Below are 20252 nucleotides of genomic sequence, written 5' to 3' on the forward strand. Positions count from 1 at the left end.
AATGACAGCATGCTAGGGGTGGGAAGAACCGCTGGGCTGCTGCAGTTGCCCTGCAGTTCTTTCTGTATAGTGAGCAGTAAGCCCGGACATCCTTAGAGATGGGCATCCCTGTTCGATTATGCCCCTCCACATATCCCCATAGGTCTAGTAGAGACCAAAATATGTCAACTAAACTGATTCTCGGATCCTCTATATGCAAATATAGCTTCTTTTTCTTTGCCATTAAAGTGTCTTCTAGGATGGAGTTTTATTTTGTTTTTGGGGGGGGGGGAGGTTTGTTTTGTTTTGGTTTGGGTTTCTTTGCCGTTTTTTGATACTTTGATACCTAGGGTTGAGTAAAGCTGCATCCTTCTGTTTGAACATTTTAGTTCTGGTAATGGCATTTAACTCTGAGGTCCATTTTTGATAAATTATTTATATTTTTTTTATTTGATGTAGTTTTACTCCAGTAGTGAAGGTATCTATACAGAAGTAGGCTTTTTTGCCTGTTTGTTGGGTTTTTTTTTTTGTGGGGGGGGGGGGGTTGCTATATTACTAAACAACTTTAATTTGTTCTGAATATTTTTGTACTGGTGATGTCTAAATGTTCACTTAATTGGCCCTTCACACTGGTTTGCAAGAAAACCATCATTTTCCTCTTACTAATCTTCTTCCTCACATTTCCTCTAAATTAGGGCTTCTCTACCCAATCCTCAGGATACACCCAGGTAAGTCTGACTTTCAGGATATCAACAATGAATATGCTTTATATAGATTTGCATGCCTTGCCTCCATGCTGTGCAAATCCATCTCATGTAAATTCATTGTGGAAGCCTGGGCATCCTGACAGGCTGGATGTCTTACAAAGACTGGGTTAAGAACCCCTGCTCCTATGGTAGTATATAGAAAATACATATTTATAACCTATAATCCACAAAGGTACAATAAACTTCTGTTTTTATTTTATGATTACCATTATGATATTTGTGCATGTTTGACTTTAAAGTATACAAACTGATAAATAAAAAGATAATTTTAACTTCTGGCTCACTAATTAAATTATTAGTAGGTAAGTGAGTCATATATATTCAAGAAAACTCTAGACTTCTGAGATATCTGCATGACTTAGCTCTGTTCTTCCTAAATGCCCAATGTGTCATAGTTAAGAGTGATCAGTTTACACATGCACCATGATGGATTCCTTTGCTTTATAATGCTGTGGCTATATATAAAGCCCTAGCTAGAAACAAGAGTAGCTAGACAGCTGTATTTTGCAAGCGTTTCACATACCTTGGTGCTCCGAGTGGAAGCAAGTGAGTGCTTTCTTTTAACTTGCGTGGCAAACTCTGAATAAGTATCTTTTCCTCTCTCCTTGCCGCCTGAACTTTTTGGATAGAGAAAAAAAGAATACTTTTTTACAAAATGACACTGCCTATAGAAGAGGCAGAGGAGCACCGCATGTACCAGCAAACTCTACTTCAAGATGGGCTCAAGGACATGCTGGATCACAACAAGTTTGTAGATTGTGTTTTGAAGATCAAAGGGAAGGAATTTCCATGCCACCGGCTGGTACTGGCAGCTTGCAGCCCCTACTTCCGGACCATTTTCCTTTCAGAACTGGAAGAGCACAAAAAAAAGGAAATCAGTCTTGACGATGTAGACCCTGAGGTCATGGGTAAGATCCTCCATTACCTGTACACTTCAGAAATCGAGATCACGGATCAAAACGTGCAAGATATTTTTTCTGTGGCTAATTTGTTCCAGATCCCATCTATTTTTACCGTCTGTGTTTCATTCCTGCAGAAGAGACTTTGTCTCAGCAATTGCCTGGCCATTTTCAGACTAGGCTTAATGCTGGATTGTCCTCGCCTAGCAGTGTCTGCTCGGGACTTTGTTTGTGATCGCTTTTCCCTGATCACCAGAGATGAAGATTTTTACCAGCTTTCACCTGATGAGATGATTGCTATTATTTCCAGTGATTCCCTCAACATTGACAAGGAAGAGGCTGTCTTTGATGTGGTCATGAAGTGGGCTGCCAAGGACAAGGAGAATCGCATCAAGGCCTTACCTGTCATCTTTGAGAGTGTCCGTTTCCGCCTAATGCCTCAAGACTTCATCAAGAACCATGTGGAAAAGCACGAGATGGTCAAATCCAATTCGGAACTCCTTAAGAAATTACAGATGGTGAAGGAGGCCCATGATGGAAAACTTAGCCTTCTGAAAAAGAAAGTTGTGAAAACAGACAATGACAACAAAAGCGCAGAGAATGCCGTGAATGGGGAGATAGAGGAAGATGAAGAAGCAGATGAGCTCCCTGGTATTTTAAATGACACGATGCGCTTTGGCATGTTCCTGAAAGACCTCATTTTCATGATCAGTGACACGGGTACAGTGGGCTATGACCCCATTGCTAATGAATGTTACTTTGCTTCCATGTCAGCTCAGATACCCAAGAACCACGTCAGCCTGGTAACAAAGGAAAATCAGATTTTTGTGGCTGGTGGACTTTACTATGATGAGGAGAATAAAGAAGATCCATTTGGCTCCTATTTCTTACAGGTAATGCTTTGCCTTCATTTGTCTCTACATCTGAAAGTTCCAAAAGAGTATTATCTCTAGATTGTTAAGAGCAATGATCCCAGGCATGTGCTACTTATTTGGACTATCTCTTTGAGCTCTGCTTCACTGTAGCAGCACATTCTTGCATGTCAATTGACATCATAGTTTCCTCCTGCTTTTGACAGACTGGTCCTCTGTAGCACTGAGGTTTACTTGCAAAAGGGAAGGAGCCCTATAACTTACCACATAATGTGGGCATTATTAGTCATCTTGTTATAAATAATCAATCAAAATACTGGGACAAAATTCAGTGCACTATTATCAAACTGTTAGGTATAATAATCTTGTCTAGTTATAAGGGGTATCATAATCAGCACAGAAGGTTGCTGTCATAGAACGTCCTTAAGCATCATGGCTGAGTTCATATCAGCATACAGTCTGTAATCATTACCTCATCAAAGTGTTTTCCATAACTATTTCGAATAGTGAAACTTAAATTTGCTCAAATGTGGGCTTTCCATTAAAATAAACTGTCATGAAAATGTGTGCAGATGCCACTGTCAAAAGATTTCCCACATCTCAAATTACATATGATCCATTTCACACAAGATTTTAAAAAGTACAGAAAGCACTTTTCTTGAAAAATGTGCAGTCCTCCACTGGTGAGGTAAATTCAAGATATCAACTCTACATTCACTGTCTTGGCCATTTGGTGTTTCAGCATCTAATAAGCCTGTATCAGGACCCTTATGAATATATGAGATTATTATACCTAGAAATTTGGTAGTGCTGCACTGAATTGTTTGCCACTTTTTTGACTGGGTATTTTTGACTCCTGGATCTTATATATGTTTTTTTTTTGTTATTGTTATAATCATCACAAAAGTAGCTTGAAAGCAGAAAAGCAACTGGTCTCTACCCCGTTTCAAACAATGTATATCTTTCTCCCTTTGGTATCTACAAGCATTGCAAATTACAGTATTTCAGTTAAAATGATAAACTGGAGCTTTTTAACCTGAACTAGATAAAGTCCCTGATACCATGATGCCCTTTTTTATGCATGCTAAACTTTATGAGAGTTGATATCATTTCCTATGGGTTATAGATAACAAAACTTATAGGACTTGACATTTAATAACTTATATAGTCAGCACCAATAGCAACACATAAGTCTTTTTTTTTATTTGTGTATACCGTGGCATTGTGGGTTCTGGATTTGATTCAATATATGGTGCCTAAAAAATTGACACTGAAAAAAAGCTCCATGGGTATTCTATAAGCCATGCCTAAAGTTAGGCGTGGTATATAGAATTAGTGCTTATGGCCAGAAATCGCATCTAACATTAGGCACAGCCATTAATCCTCGTGCCTAAATTAGGCGTGCTCCCCCCTTATTCTATAAATTACACGTGTAAATTCTCAGAATGCCCCTGAACCGCCCATTTCCACACCACCGTTTCAGACTCGCGCGTACATTCCATGCCTAAATTTACATACATACGCTTTATTTAAAACCAATTAGTGCTAATAATTGCTTGTTAGTATGCCAATTATCAGGGCTAATGGGCTCATTAGTGAATGAAGTTGCACATGCAACTTAAAGCAACATATATAGAATCAGGGGGTCTATGCATAAATATGCATAGATCAGGGATAGAATTTGGGAGCAGGCACAGATGTTTATACATTGAGCAGCAAAACTCAGCTTCTCTCCATATAACTTATATGCATAAGTTAGGCCAACAAAAAAAAGCTGGTGCACCTTAGGCATCTGAACGGCAGCAGTAATACTGCTTATATGTATATTCAGTGACACCCTGCTGATGACACTGCTTAACTTTCTGCAATGTACAACTTCTGCAATATCAGATCCATTCAGTACAGGGATTGAAAAAAAGGTGGTGCTTTTTTGCACAAACAAAAAAATTTGTTTATGGCCAATAAGCCCATTCATAGATCATTTGTTAGATTACATCCTTGACTTATAAAAATAGTTGTTAAAATATTAGAATGCATATTCATGAAAAGCCCCAAGGAAAATATAGGGAAAAAAGAACTATTTAAAATAAATATTTTAGAAAAAAAGAAGTATTTGCAGTTCTGAATTTTTGTTAAAAATAGCTAATGAAATGTGCAGTCATAGCAAATTATTGTATATAGTGCAATCCGCTTAAGTGCAAGGGTCTGGGACCAAAGAAATACATGCAGTTAACTGGAGTGTGCACTTAACCGTTGTGACACAAAGAAGCTTGACATCTGATAAACATATGTACAGTACTGTTTATTTTACGTACAGTATACAGTCTCCGTTAACTGACGTTAGGCTTTCTTGAAGTAATCAGTCATAGTCCTCTGTACACTCTTGTGTCTGTGAGTTCCATAGACTACGTCTGCCAGATGGTAAAAACTGTCATAGCACTGACATCCAGTGGCCTCCAGATAGACACGCACGGTGTTGAGACTCTCCAGTGCTCTTGCAAAAGTGACAGGAGGTTGTTGAATTTCGTCAGCATGTGACTCACTGCTCATTTCATCATCTGTTTCATCATCAGCCGTTGCCTGCATGTAGGCGCATATCTGGACATCAGTACTGTCGTCAGCTGTTTGTAGATCGTAATCAACAGCTACATAGTGATGAAACTCCTCTTCAGTAACACAGGCTGGGATGTCAATAGCCTGTTCATCTGACGTGTTTGCAACAGCTGCATCTGTTTCGTCCCTCTCCACATCCATAACAAAGCTTGCCCGCTTGTAGCAGTTCACAATGGTTGCCTGTGTAACATAATTCCAGGCTTCTTTCTGCATATGTAGGGAATCCAACAGTGATAGATTACCAGCCAGTTCAACAGCACGTTTATCCTTGCCAATCTGGTCATCCATAATGCTCATCAGACGACGTAGCACAAGAGCCTGATAATGTTGTTTGAAATTGGCTATTATGCCCTGATTCATAGGTTGGATCATAGAGGTAGTGTTTGGTGGCAGGAAGACCACCTTGACATTAGACAGCCTGACATCATCACTGTGTGCAACACATTTATCACAAAGCAACAAAATCTGACGCTTTTGTGCCAGCATTCTAGTGTCTAACTTCTTTAGCTACTGCTTCCAAATTTCCCCAGTCATCCATGAAATTTGCGTTAGCCTCGTATGACACAGGAAGTCGCTTAACATTCTTGAAGCAACGGGGCTGTTTGCTCTTTCCAATGATGAGTGGTTCCAACTTCTCACTCCCATCCATATTGCAGCAAAGGAGGATCGTCAGTCGGTCCTTCGACGTTTTACTTCCTGTAGTTTTGGCTTGTTTGAATGCAAGTGTTCCATCAGGAATCGCTCGCCAGTAGAGTCCATTTTCGTCAGCATTGAAAATGTCATGAGGTGCAAACTCGTTCAAGATGGTAGGAAGAACTGAAACAACCCAATTTTCAGCACCAAAGTCATCAGAGTCTTGTTTTTCACCATGCTGTTTCTTGAATTTTATGTTGTTCCTCCCCGTCCATCTTTCCAACCATCCAACAGTGGCTTTGAATTCAGTTAGTCTTTCAGCTAGCTGATTAGCTTTCTCCAGAAGCAGTGGACCACTGACAGGAAACTGCTCCTGACTTGAGAAAACCACTGAAGAAGAGCATCTTCTACCTCCTCAGCTTTTCCCGCCCGTTTTCGTTTCTGGTGTGGATTTGTATTGTTTTGCCAGTCTGCCAGAAGCTGGTCTTTCTGCTTCAAGATACGTGAAATTTGACTGGGATTGACACCATATTCTTTAGCAATAGATGCTTGACTTTGCTTGTTTTCTAATTTTTTAAGAACTTCTATTCGTTCAGCCAGTGTTAGTCTTACAGTTGCGCGACGACGACTCCAGTGTACACTCTAACAACATTCTTTCACTTATTCTGCCTGTGGCAGTTAAAGGGGTGGTAAATTTGAAATCTTGTTGATTGTCACGCGCCAATTGGCTTCCATATTCCGTGTACGTGCTTATGCGGAGTCTTTCCTGCAGAGGAGTGGTCTTAAATCATGCATTTAAGCAAATCTTGCACTAATCAGTGGTGCGCTAAACCAAAGTTTGTCCCCATAGAAATTTATGGCGCCAAAAACGGGACCGAATAAAGCATGCAGTTAAATAGAGCATGCGCTTATCCGACGTGCACTTAAATGGAGTGCACTGTATCTACAATGTCCTCTCATCACAGTTCAATCAAAATATATTTTGTGGCATATTCCTGATCATATTGAATGAGATTTATTGAGATATAGACCCTTATTTTAAAAGCATCCCCATTTTTAGATGGGCATACACATGTATGTGCTATTTTAGAAAGGGGGCTATTTACATGTGTTGATGCTCATCATGTTTCCTTTGGTGGGTGGCGTGGTAGGGGCAGACCTATCATATTGAAGTGGATTACTTCACATCACTATTTACAACTGTACCTATACACATGTAAGTGCCTTCTTGAAGGGACAGATGTGTATAACAAGGTCTGGCCCCCCTACAGTTCTTTCCCAATAGCCCCCCTCCAAAGTTATCTGATCCCCTGCAAGGCATCAGATCCACATAACTCTACCAACTCCCCCATACTAGCATCCAAACTCCCCTCCCCCAGGCCCCTCAAAGGTATCTGATCCCTAACCTTCACCCCCTCAAACAGGCATCCAATTGTCCTGGTTCCCCCCTGAGGGCATCTAACTCCCCCCCCCCAAAAAAAAAAACCCCTGACCTCTCTTGGGTTTCAAATGGCACTTGTGACCTCTAGTAGCAATCTAGGCCCTTATTTTGTGAGATTACCACTAGAGATCACTGGGAACATTTTGAACCTGAGACCAGAATAAGCAGCAGCAAAAGGGCATCACTCCTACTCACACTAGACATCTTGGACCCCTGGTACAGCTGGGGATGGGTTTGAGGAGGTGGGGTAGGGGATTTTGGAGGAATCCTCACGGGGCTTTATTAATACTGAGGGAATCAGAATGGGGTCTTCATATCACCCAGGAAGAGTCAGGTGGGAGAGGATTGGATGACTGTTGGGGGGCAGGAGTTTGGGCTGTAGGGGGGGAAAGATTGCTCTCATGGAGGATCTGGGTGTGTATTCACATTGGAAAGCAGGGGTTTTAAAAAAGCTACTTCCATGCATGTGGGCTAGGGTAACATGTTTTGTTATCCTTGTGCAGATGTTTCAAATCGGTGCTCCCTCTGGATGTGAGAAGGCTTCCCTGTGTGATCTTGGACCTATTTTACAAGAGAATCTGTGTTTAAGAGCATCTTGTAAAATGCCATGGGAATTCTCCACATCCCTCCCTGGATTTCTGAATTCTCTTTTCTTCATCCTTTCTGAAATAGGTCTCATAGTCTGACACAAACCAGAACAGAACCAGCTCAACCATAAAGCAAATTAGGCGCTGACATAGGGCGGCACCTTTGTGCGTGGGGGGGGGGGGGGGGGGGGGGAAGGGCAGCAAATAGATCCTAAGAGCCGTACAAATTCAGAGAACCATCAACCTCTGCTTTTGAGAGTTTAATATTTTAAACTATGACGTCCAATTATGTGTTTCTACGGGGTCATTCTGGGAGGGATGATATTGGGGAAATCATATTATCGAAACGAAAGATGGCCGCCCATCTTGTTTCAATAATACAGGTTTCCCTGCCCCTTCGCGGGGACGTCCTGCGAGGACGCCCTCAGGAAAACTTGGGCGCCCCATTCGATTATGCCCCTCCTAGTCACCCAAAGGAGGATCCCACTCACCCTCCTTGCTCACAAAAATCAAAAAGTTTGTGTCATGATAAAGACATCATCCTTGTAAAGTGTCAAGAACCCTGTATAGCTGTAGCCAGGTGTGCGTAGTTGTAAAGAGGCTAGTGTTACCCGGTTGTGTGCTTCCAGGTGACGCAAGCCGTATCATCATCTATAAGATCACAAGATGACATGGTGTATTTGTGGGAACACAGGTACATATATAGCTCATCGGGGTCTCTCAGAATGCTTGTGGTAGGTAGATTTCTTCTTTGACCAAACTTCCCCCAAAAGAGTTTAAGAACAGTTTTGTAATTTGTCATTTTGCAGGGTTCACAGTTATCTGATCAGCCATAAAAGCACACCTTCTTTCTGATAGAAATCATCTATGTACCTGTTTTGTTGTTCAGCATCAGTACACCACTGAGGAAACCCCGATGCTTCCTGTTTTTGGTGTAGATGCAAGTTTATGTATTCTGCGGAGAATTGTTTAGATGTTCAAAATGCCAGACCTTGTAGATTTCACCTACCCTGTACCCTTTAGCAATGGCCATTTACAATTCTACAGTACACCACGTCCCACCAAGGCTCTCTCGCCATCATCATGGGCACATTTCTCCCGCTGACCCGTTAACAGCGCACGTGTGACATAACAGAAACACGAGTTTACTGTCAGCCTAATAGGCAGTACAGGGGGAAAAGTCCATATGGGGAGAACACCTTGACTTTCACAAGCACAAAATAATCAGAGAGGGGGCTGAAATTTTCATAAATGATTTGGGGGTGACCGATCGGATATTCTTTAGTTTTATTGACAAAAAGGTACGGCTGGTAAAATCATAATAGTGCATTTTCTCACCCTGTTTAACCTGATAGTACAGACAAATGGCATTCGTTCTGGTAACACAGCTCTGCTCAGAAAGGCCACACATTTCCTGTCCATTTTAACCAAACTGTACCACTCATGTTCCCAAATGCTGATGACTTTAAACCTTCTCTATTATAGGTAATCTGCCTTGCACTGTGTTTTGATGCCCTTCAATGGGTTCTGTTTTTTAGAATCATAGCAGGTCAAGAAGCCATGGTAAAAGCACCCATTAAATTCAAAGGCAGTGTGCTTGCCATTAATGACTCACGTGTACTGGTGGGGAGGGGGCAGTGTATATGTATGGTGAGGAGGGACAGGGTACATAGCATGATGTTAACCACCACCTGGGCGGGGCTATGATGTCATATCTAGTGATGTCATTGAAGGGGTGAGGTGTGGATGAAAAGTGGGTGTGGCTTGCCAGAGCATAGGCATGTCCTCACTTCTGATTGGCTGGGAACCCAGAAGTGGACATGTCACCTGTCAAAATCAATTACTTTGACAAATGCCAGTGAGATACAGTACTCACATTTAACATATTTAAGCAACTATCACAAGTTAAAAATGTTAGCTGATTTAGGGGTCCTTTTACCAAATAGCGATAAAAAGTGGCCTTAGCATGGCCTTAGCATGCCCTTGTGCGGGTCATTGCAGCATACTAAGGCCATTTTTATCTCTGAGATAAAGGCTGATTTTCCTCTTTTTCATTCTAATGGCCCTGCACTAACTTTCCCATTAGTACATGGCCATTAGTGCACAGGCCCCTAACACCACCTATTTTGCAGGCAGTAGGGACTCACACGCTAAACCTGCGCTACGCAGTTAGCATGTAGCAATGGCCACATGCTAACTGATCAGTGCAGAACATGCCCACTCTCCACCCCAGCACTAAAATTTTTTAATTTTTTTAGCATGTGGGTAGCATGCACACATCCCCAAATTACTGTTAGTGCTTACCACAGCTTTATAAAAGAACACCTGAGAAATGTTTTAAATTTCTTCCTGAAAAATAAGAGCATTCTAATTATACATGGTGCCCTGTCTTTTAGTGATCATTCTCAGGTGGAAGAGTAATTAATTAATCATTAGGATTTATTTATTACCTTTTTGAAGAACTTTACCCAAGGCAGAGTACAGAGCAAGAATAAGCCAAACAAAGGCAATAGACCATTAAAGCAATAAACATACTCAAATAACAATACATCTTATGACATAATGGTGCACATTTTCAAAGCACATAGACTTACAAAGGTACATAGTAACCCATGTAACTTTGTAAGTCTACTGTTCTTTGAATATGAGCCTCATAGTATGCTACTTACGATGTCAACACAATACATATTAACACATCTTAATATATGTCTATTGTCTTCTGCCACTATTGTGAGATGACCTGTCCATCAAAGCTGACCTTTCCCCATTATTTCTTCCACACTAGAAATCTGTCACCTTTCAAGGACTTCTTTGTTGGAGATCCAGTCGTGCCACCTTATAGTGCAGATGGATCTCAGGGAGTGCTGGTCTAGGTGTTTGAGGTATCAGCTATATCGTAACTAGTCATAGTAAAAAGCAACATGAATTTCTCTCAACTAAAGGAAATACATGAGCAGTAGAGCAAAGAGAGGTTGCATTATTTTTAGTGAACCAAGAATTGGTGTTATCAGTGTACTCTTTTTCCTCTTCATTCAGTTTGATCACCTGGATTCTGATTGGTTGGGTATGCCTGCAGTACCCTCTCCCCGCTGCCTTTTTGGTCTTGGAGAGGCTGAGAATTCCATCTTCATCGTGGGAGGCAAAGAACTGAAAGAAGGGGAGCAGATGCTGGATTCTGTGCTATGCTACGACAGGCTGTGAGTGTACTAGTATAGGCAAGAGGGCAACTGGCATAGAAATGTTGCTAAGAGAATCAGGCATGCTCTAAGGGGGCAATTCTATAAAAGGGCACCTCTATTTAAGTACTTCAGTGCCATGTGGGGACAGCCTGTTCTATAAGGGAAAGGGAATGGGACTTATATACTGCCTTTCTGTGGTTTTTGTAATTACATTCAAAGCAGTTTACATGGAGGGGCATAATCGAACATGAACGCCCATCTCCATGGGCTTCTATCTCCGAGAATGGGTACGTGAAGGGGCGGGGCAAACCGTATTTTGGAAAAATGGGCGTCCATCTTTTTTCCGATAATACGGTTTGTGCCAGCCAAATGCATTGGATTTGTGCTGATTTGAGCTGAGCGGTATCGTTTTTCAGCGATAATGGAAACCGAAGTTGCCCAGCTAAAAAACAAACAAATCCAAGGCATTGGGTTGTGGGAGGGGCCAGGATTCGTAGTGCACTGGTCCCCCTCACATGCCAGGACACCAACCAGGCAGCCTAGGGGGCACTTGTAACAATTAAAAAAAAAGTTAACTACCTCTGAAGTCCATAGCTCCCTTCCCTTGGGTGCTGAGCCCCCTAAATCCCCCCCCCAAACCCACTCCCCACAACTCTACACCATTACCATAGCACTTATGGCTGAAGGGGGGCACCTAGATGTGGGTACAGTGGGTTTTGGGGGCGGTTTGGAGGGCTCCCATTTACCACCACAAGGAGGATGGGCCTGGGTCCACCTGGCTGAAGTCCACTGCACCCACTAAAACTGCTCCAGGGACCCTGCATACTGCTGTGATGGCATTTGAAGTTGGCATACAGGGTGGGGGAAAAGTTTTTAAAGTTGTTTTTTTGGGTGGGAGGGGTTAGTGACCACTGGGGGAGTCAGGGGTGGTCATCCCTGATTCCCTCCAGTGGTCACCTGGTCATTTAGGGCACTTTTTTGGGACTTGTTCGTGAAAAAAGGGTCCAAAACAAGTGACCCAAATTGGCGCTAAAAACGCCTTTCTTTTTTCGATTATCAGCCGAGGACGGCCATCTCTCCTCAGCTAATAAACACACCCCAGTCCCGCCTTCACCACTCCTCTGACATGCCCCATAAATTTTGCCCGTTTCCGCAACAGATTGCAGTTGAAGACGCCCAAAATCAGCTTTCGATTATACAGATTTGGGCGCCCACAGGAGAAAGACGCCCATGTCCTGATTTGGATCGAAATATGGGCGTCTTTCTCTTTTGAAAATAAGGCGGATAGTATATACAGGGTTTTATTTGTACCTGGGGCAATGGAGGGTTAAGTGACTTGCCCAGAGTCACAAGGAGCTGCAGTGGGAATTGAACCCAGTTCCCCAGGATCAGAGTCCACTGCACTAACCACTAGGCTACTCCTCCATCCCACTGCCCAGATTCCATTATAGAATGCTAGTGTAACCCTGTATTGGTGCACTAACAGTTGCACACCCACAGTTACTCCAACCATAGAGCTGGCATAACTGCAGCCACATAAATGCAGCAAAGATGGCTAAAACTCTGCCCATGTGTATACCACCTCTCCCGCCCTGCATTTGCACACTGTGCCACTTATGTGCACCCTTAAGGAGTAGCACTTAAGATGTCCTGCTAGCATTTATGCATAAAGTATGCACCCAGTTAAAAGAACTGTCCTGCTTTTATGTGTGGTTTGGTTTTTTTTCTATGCAAATCTACCTAGAGAACAAAATCCAAATGTTAGGACATAAAAGATTGATGATGATGGATAAATTCACCAGTTAAAAAAAAAGTCTTAATAATCCTAATCATGTATCTTTTTTCTGGCACGTCATCTAAAGTAAAAAAATAAAATAATTATTTTGGAATTTAGGAAATAATTTCAGCCAGAGGCTGGAATCAAGTAAACAGGCATGCTGAATTTGACCAGTAGATGTCATTTTTGCATGATATCTGGGAATCCTTCCTTTTCCTAGGGCATGTGATTGCTCCCTTCAAAGTGCATCCAGTCCCTTCTGACTCAAGGAACAGAAGCTAAGAACAGCAATCAACCTAGTTCTCATATACAGCAACATGCAGTGCTGTCACTGAGCCAGCCACATCCAACCTCTTTTTAAATAACTCCATAGGCATACCTAGGACAAATTCCTCTGGAAGATTAAAGTCCTCAGTGTTAACTTTCTACTCTTTGTAGATAATGAAACCTGCCTTTTCTTGTCTCCTGTGTGCTGTTCAATTCTTGGTGGTTTACAGCAAAATCCTTACATGATCATGAATTGTGCAGGTGTCTGAGGGAGACGGGGAAAATGGTGCACCTAATTTTGAAAATCTCATGTGTACTACCTCTTAGTACTAACTTTTCAATCACTCAGAGCTCTCCATCTAAATTCATTCTTCTGTTCTTCACTGGAAAGTGCTAGAGTTGTGTCTTCAGCGAAGTCCCCATTTACTATCATAGATCTTCTTGATTTCTTGATCCACTCTTATCTTACCTACAGGTCATAATCACTTGCAGGTCTTTTTCTGCCATCATCTACTATGTTACTATGTTACTTCTAGCCCAGAACTTGGCTCTATCCATCATACATGGAAGCAGATTATCATTTGTCCCCATCTGAAAGATCCTAAAACTGGTTCTTCTATTACATCACATATCTGCTCTTATCGCTAACCTTCTTTTTGTTTCTAAGATTGCTAAGAAACCTATAGCTGACTGACCTACAACTTGTAACCAAGGCAAAAGGGTTTTCACTTTTACCGCTCCACTGAACGTACTCAGCCTCCTTGATTATATCAAAGTTAACCAAGACAAAGGTAGAGAGATTCTCTCTATTTGATTAGACTTAAGAGCTACTTTTGACGTGGTGAATCATTCTCTTCTCCTTCAACAACTCTCTGATCTGCAAGTTTCCAACACAATATTCACATGGTTTCAGTCTTACCTTGAAGATCAATCTTTCTGTGTATACTGGTCCCATGGTATTTCTCTCTCACAGTGCTTGCATGCCCTGTGGAGAAGTGATGTGCTGTCAATTGAAATGAATGTCATTCACTAATAATAATGTGCACTATTGGGAAAAGTGTGCATTGTATGCACATACCCTTGGATTCTATATAGGTCAGCCAAATTTGGGCATCCAAATCTGCAGAAAGTGCTTCTTAGCTTTACTGCTTTTGAAATCAATCAACATACTCTTCGTATTAAGAAGTTTGTGCAACTGATTACACCACTGTGTAAAGGTAGGGGATCCGGACGAATCCACTGAAGCATTATACATCGCTTAACAATCAAAAATGCTTTATGAAGAAATAGACTGGAAACTTATGTACCTTCCACAATTATGGATGTATCGTCCAAAAGACAAAGCTGCAATGTAGCTACCCAAATTCAATGATGCATATTAGTCAGATGGGACCATAATTGTTGCCAAAGTATCTGGACCCCAGGATAATTCCAAATATGTTTATACAAAGCATCAGCAACTTGACATTTGAGACAGATCCCATCAGAAAGGAGACCTATCTTCTTTGCTCTGGATGGATGTACAAACATTTGCATGAGGAATTTATAATGTAGTTCTTGGAATTGAATACCTTCCACTAAATGTGGACCATCCTTGAGGCTATTAAGGCATGCTTCCATGGTATAATCCCCAAAGTCCTGAGACCATTAGTGTACAATCTTCTGTATAGTTGTCAGAGTCAACAATTTCTGCAGGTCAGCATGACCTACTAAACCCTTATGAACTGCAGGTTGGGGCAATTCTTCATCAAAGAGTGCCTTGGCAAAGTCTGCTGGTTGAGATTGCAAGAGGCATGATATAATGATGCATCTGCAAATATGCATACCAGTCCCGAGGTTACAATAGGTAGGTTGCCTGTAAAGTTTCATAGGATATCTGAGGCTCATCCTCTTCCAGGGCATACTGTATTAGAGCTAAACCCCTAGAAGCCCAGTGCCGGAAATTAGTATCTTGTAATCCTAGGGGAAAATCCAAATTACCCACTAATGGTAAATATCTAGAGGTAGTAGAGTGTAAATCATATTTTTTCTGTAGAACTCTCCGGGTATGTCAAAGGACTGAGTAAAGGATGGCTTTTAAATGGGTAAAGATCCATATTGAACATGGATCAAATATGCCAGGGTAAGCTCTCCTAAAAATTGCTCAAAATAAAAATCACAGAAGTCTGATGATTCAAAAATCCAGTCTCGTATATACCTAAGTTGACAGGTTCCATTATAAGCATGGAGATCCGAAAGCCCCAAACTCCCATCACTGCGAAGCAATTGCAAATGTCTGAGGGCTAGACACAGCTTTTTGGTACCCCACACAAACTTTCTGATCAAACTATTATAACAATTCAGGTCATGTCATGTGTTACAATCAGAAGATACTGTAGGAGATGCATCCATTTGGGTTGTAATACCATTTTAATAAGGGCTATTCTACCCCAAAAGAAAGTCAATCTCTAGACCTAAGACTAGAGACCTCAGTTAAGAGAAATAACTCTTCTTTGATGACTCATTACTCTGTCAGACTTTTCCTTGACCTAACTTGCTACAGTGGTGGAAATAAGTATTTGATCCCTTGCTGATTTTGTAAGTTTGCCCACTGACAAAGACATGAGCAGCCCATAATTGAAGGGTAGGTTATTGGTAACAGTGAGAGATAGCACATCACAAATTAAATCCGGAAAATCACATTGTGGAAAGTATATGAATTTATTTGCATTCTGCAGAGGGAAATAAGTATTTAATCCCTCTGGCAAACAAGACCTAATACTTGGTGGCAAAACCCTTGTTGGCAAGCACAGCGGTCAGACGTCTTCTGTAGTTGATGATGAGGTTTGCACACATGTCAGGAGGAATTTTGGTCCACTCCTCTTTGCAGATCATCTCTAAATCATTAAGAGTTCTGGGCTGTCGCTTGGCAACTCGCAGCTTCAGCTCCCTCCATAAGTTTTCAATGGGATTAAGGTCTGGTGACTGGCTAGGCCACTCCATGACCCTAATGTGCTTCTTCCTGAGCCACTCCTTTGTTGCCTTGGCTGTATGTTTTGGGTCATTGTCGTGCTGGAAGACCCAGCCACGACCCATTTTTAAGGCCCTGGCGGAGGGAAGGAGGTTGTCACTCAGAATTGTACGGTACATGGCCCCATCCATTCTCCCATTGATGCGGTGAAGTAGTCCTGTGCCCTTAGCAGAGAAACACCCCCAAAACATAACATTTCCACCTCCATGCTTGACAGTGGGGATGGTGTTCTTTGGGTCATAGGCAGCATTTCTCTTCCTCCAAACACGGCGAGTTGAGTTCATGCCAAAGAGCTCAATTTTTGTCTCATCTGACCACAGCACCTTCTCCCAATCACTCTCGGCATCATCCAGGTGTTCACTGGCAAACTTCAGACGGGCCGTCACATGTGCCTTCCGGAGCAGGGGGACCTTGCGGGCACTGCAGGATTGCAATCCGTTATGTCGTAATGTGTTACCAATGGTTTTCGTGGTGACAGTGGTCCCAGCTGCCTTGAGATCATTGACAAGTTCCCCCCTTGTAGTTGTAGGCTGATTTCTAACCTTCCTCATGATCAAGGATACCCCACGAGGTGAGATTTTGCGTGGAGCCCCAGATCTTTGTCGATTGACAGTCATTTTGTACTTCTTCCATTTTCTTACTATGGCACCAACAGTTGTCTCCTTCTCGCCCAGCGTCTTACTGATGGTTTTGTAGCCCATTCCAGCCTTGTGCAGGTGTATGATCTTGTCCCTGACATCCTTAGACAGCTCCTTGCTCTTGGCCATTTTGTAGAGGTTAGAGTCTGACTGATTCACTGAGTCTGTGGACAGGTGTCTTTCATACAGGTGACCATTGCCGACAGCTGTCTATCATGCAGGTAACGAGTTGATTTGGAGCATCTACCTGGTCTGTAGGGGCCAGATCTCTTACTGGTTGGTGGGGGATCAAATACTTATTTCCCTCTGCAGAATGCAAATAAATTCATATACTTTCCACAATGTGATTTTCCGGATTTAATTTGTGATGTGCTATCTCTCACTGTTACCAATAACCTACCCTTCAATTATGGGCTGCTCATGTCTTTGTCAGTGGGCAAACTTACAAAATCAGCAAGGGATCAAATACTTATTTCCACCACTGTACCTACTGTCTCTGCTTTGCTTGCTCTACACTATTTATAATATACTGTGACATGACTTGGGTTATATGATTTGATTTCCTTCCCTCCTTTTTATATCTTTTCCTTGTAAAGAAACTGATTGTAATTTAGTATCCTCCCTGTATCTCCACAAATTGCCAGTATCTGCTTTTGTCTAGATCAGCATTTTTCAGCCAATGTGCCGCAGCTGCTCCCCAGGTGTGCCATGGTCCCGTTCCCATTTTAAATTTTCTTCTGTAGTGGGCGGCAGTGGCAGTGGGCAGTGATTCAGAAAGCCTGATCTCGTCAACTTCTCTCTGAAGTAATTTCCTACTTCCATATAAGCAGGAAGCATCACAGAGGGCTCAGGTTGGTGCGAGTAGGCTGTCTGAATCGCTGCCACTGCAGAAACAAAACTGAGGCAACTGGAAGGGCTAAAAATCAGGCCATTGGGGAATTCCTTTCCTTTACAAAAGAGTCCCTTCTTGTGCATACCTTTTAAATAATTCAATGTGGTTGAGAAGAGAGAAAGAAAAAGTATGGGTTGGGAAGTAGAGGGTGAAAAGGTCCATGATTTGGAGGGGGGAGGAGAGGGGGGAGAGAGAGACAATAGAAGATGTGAGGAGGGAGAGAGGTCAGAGAATGGATGCAGAGAGAGAGAGAGAGAGAGAGAGAGAGTACTAGGAATTGGGGGAGAGGTAAGAAAAAGAGAACCCTAGATTTGGTGGGTGGGAAGAAAGAGATCCAGGAAAATAAAGGAAGAGAAAGGGAGGAGAGAGTGTAGGACAGGGAACAGGGGAAGGAAAGCATGCAGAAAGAGGGAAGTAGGGAAAATACAAAAATAACCACTTTGAGGGCATGACAGCACACTGAAAAAAATGGAGAATGAGACCAGAGTGAAAGAGAAGACAGAGGTAGAAGAAAGAGAAAGCAAAGAACAAGCAGAGGAGATTAGAAGTCAAAATATAGACCCTAGAATAGAAGATTGTTTGAATTTTGGCAAGAATTTCCTGTCCCAACCCCTCCCCCACCAGATCTATATAAGGGGCTCCCAGAGATAAGGGAAACAGCTCTCATCTTTTCCCTTCTCACTCATCCTTTTAAAAAAAATGATTTTGTGCTTTGTAAGTGGGCCACAGGTACAAATAATACCTGTATATAATATGTAAGCCACATTGAACCTGCTATGAGTGGGAAAGCGTGGGGTACAAATGTAAAAAAAAAAAAATCACTGGTCTAGGCTGTGTAGTGGTTTGTTTTTATCATCTTTGTTTTTTAGCTCTTCATTTTTTATACGATTGCAAACCGCTTAGATTTGAGATATATGTGGCGTATCAAATACATGTGCAAAATGTGAAATGTGAAGTCGTTGAACAAAATGCAAATACTTTTAAAACTGTGCTGGCAAATTGACTGACAGGCATTTTGCATATTTAAGCACTTTTCATAATTTATTTATTTATTGAAATAAAATGCACCTAGTAGTTTGTTGGTCTCCTGTCAGTTCCTCTTTTCATAGTAACCTTAGGGGATCTTTACAAAGGAGCGCTAGCATTTTACCACGCAGTAATGATTAGTGTGTGCTAAACACTAGAGACACCCATTGGAATATATGGGCGTCGCTAACATTTAGCTCACACTTATTTTTAGTGTGCGCTAAAAATGCTAGCATGCCTTTGTGAAAGGGGTCCCCAATCTTCAATACCGTGCTTCAAGAGATTTGTACCAGTTTTAGTAATGAAGCCAAGTGATGCTATTCATGCTCAGACACTGGATGCACAATTATTATTTGCCCTCATTTTGGGTGCACAGAGCAGTGCATATACTGTCCATGTCTCAAGGCTGCTTGCATTCTGTGATATAATAATGCTAGTCCCTCCCACTCAGCAAGGTACCCTGCCCATAGCAAATATTATACTGTCTGAGGCAAATACAGAAACACAAGATTAGGAATCCTGCCTACTAAATAGTTACACTGGAAGCATACACTTTTACAGCTTGTCTTACTAAAGCCTAAAACTTAAATCTGATCTGTACAGTTTTCTTTCATTTGCTTTGGGGGGAGGAGGTTCAATCCAAAAATTAACGAGTGGAGGATAGCAATGTGAAAATCAGATATATGCCCTGCTTCTTGCATTCTAAACATCACATTCACAAAACCCAGAGCTAACATATATTCTGGACTTAACAAATCATATTGTTTCTTCTTTTTCCTATACTCTACGGTTTAAATAATAAAGATTTTTTTTCTTTTGCTTGTGTCTACCTTCTTTTATTTAAAGGTCCTTTAAATGGGGCGAATCAGACTCTCTCCCTTACGAAGTCTATGGCCACGCTGTAGTATCGCACAACAGCCTGATCTATGTCTTTGGAGGCAAAGGAAAAGACAAGTGAGTGATTTCTCTTGATAAAGGTAAAACTTTTGCCTTTTTCCACTCCAGCGGTAGAGAAGTCTCGGCAGGAAGTCTCAGCAGCCATTTTGAAGATGTAGTGGTGCCGGATAGAGCAGCACAGCAGGCAGGAAAGAGTTGGGTTTGCCCCCAAAGAGACAACTAGACTACCAGGGCCCTTCAAAGTAGGCCCAGGGGGCTGTAGTGTGCAGGAGAGGGAGGCACTAGACCCCCCCCCCAGACCCTCTGGACCCTCAGGCACTGCCCAGTTGCCCGTATAGTTGTTCCACCCCTGGAAAGGGCAAGGACCTAACAGTAAGATGGAGAAAGGATCTCAGGGAGGAGGGGAAGAAGTAGATGAGACTGAGGCACAGAAGGAAGAGCGGACAGGAGGAATTACAGAAGAAAAGGAGGGAGAAACAGGAGAAGAGGGTATGATCGAATGTGAATGGGTGTAATCTTGGATCAGCAGAAAAAAGGAGGGAAGTGTATGACAGTGCATTCTCCCTCTTTATCCTAGATCAGTGTTTCCCAAGTCTGGTTCTGGAGTACCCCTTGCCAGTCAGGTTTTCAGGATATTCACAATGAATATGCATGAAAGAGCTTTGCATATAATGGAGGCAGTGTATGCAAATCAAGCTCATGCATATTCATTATGGATATCCTGAAAACCTGACTGGCAAGGGGTACTCCAGAACCAGACTTGGGAAACACTGTC

The 20252-nt window shown here is 42.1% G+C and overlaps 1 protein-coding gene across 1 annotated transcript in view; it reads left to right on the forward strand.

Annotated features, from left to right (window-relative positions):
- The first annotated feature begins 1253 nt into the window (after positions 1-1253).
- Positions 1254-20252, forward strand: part of KLHL40 (kelch like family member 40) — a 28991-nt gene continuing 9992 nt past the window's right edge. The window contains exons 1-3 of the mRNA XM_030189903.1: positions 1254-2538; positions 10828-10988; positions 19427-19534. Coding sequence (XP_030045763.1) covers positions 1402-2538; positions 10828-10988; positions 19427-19534 — 1406 coding nt within the window. The 5' untranslated portion in view covers positions 1254-1401. The remainder of the gene's footprint in view (positions 2539-10827; positions 10989-19426; positions 19535-20252) is intronic.

This window comes from Microcaecilia unicolor, chromosome 1 (genome assembly GCF_901765095.1).
Source record: "Microcaecilia unicolor chromosome 1, aMicUni1.1, whole genome shotgun sequence".
Lineage (NCBI taxonomy): Eukaryota > Metazoa > Chordata > Amphibia > Gymnophiona > Siphonopidae > Microcaecilia > Microcaecilia unicolor.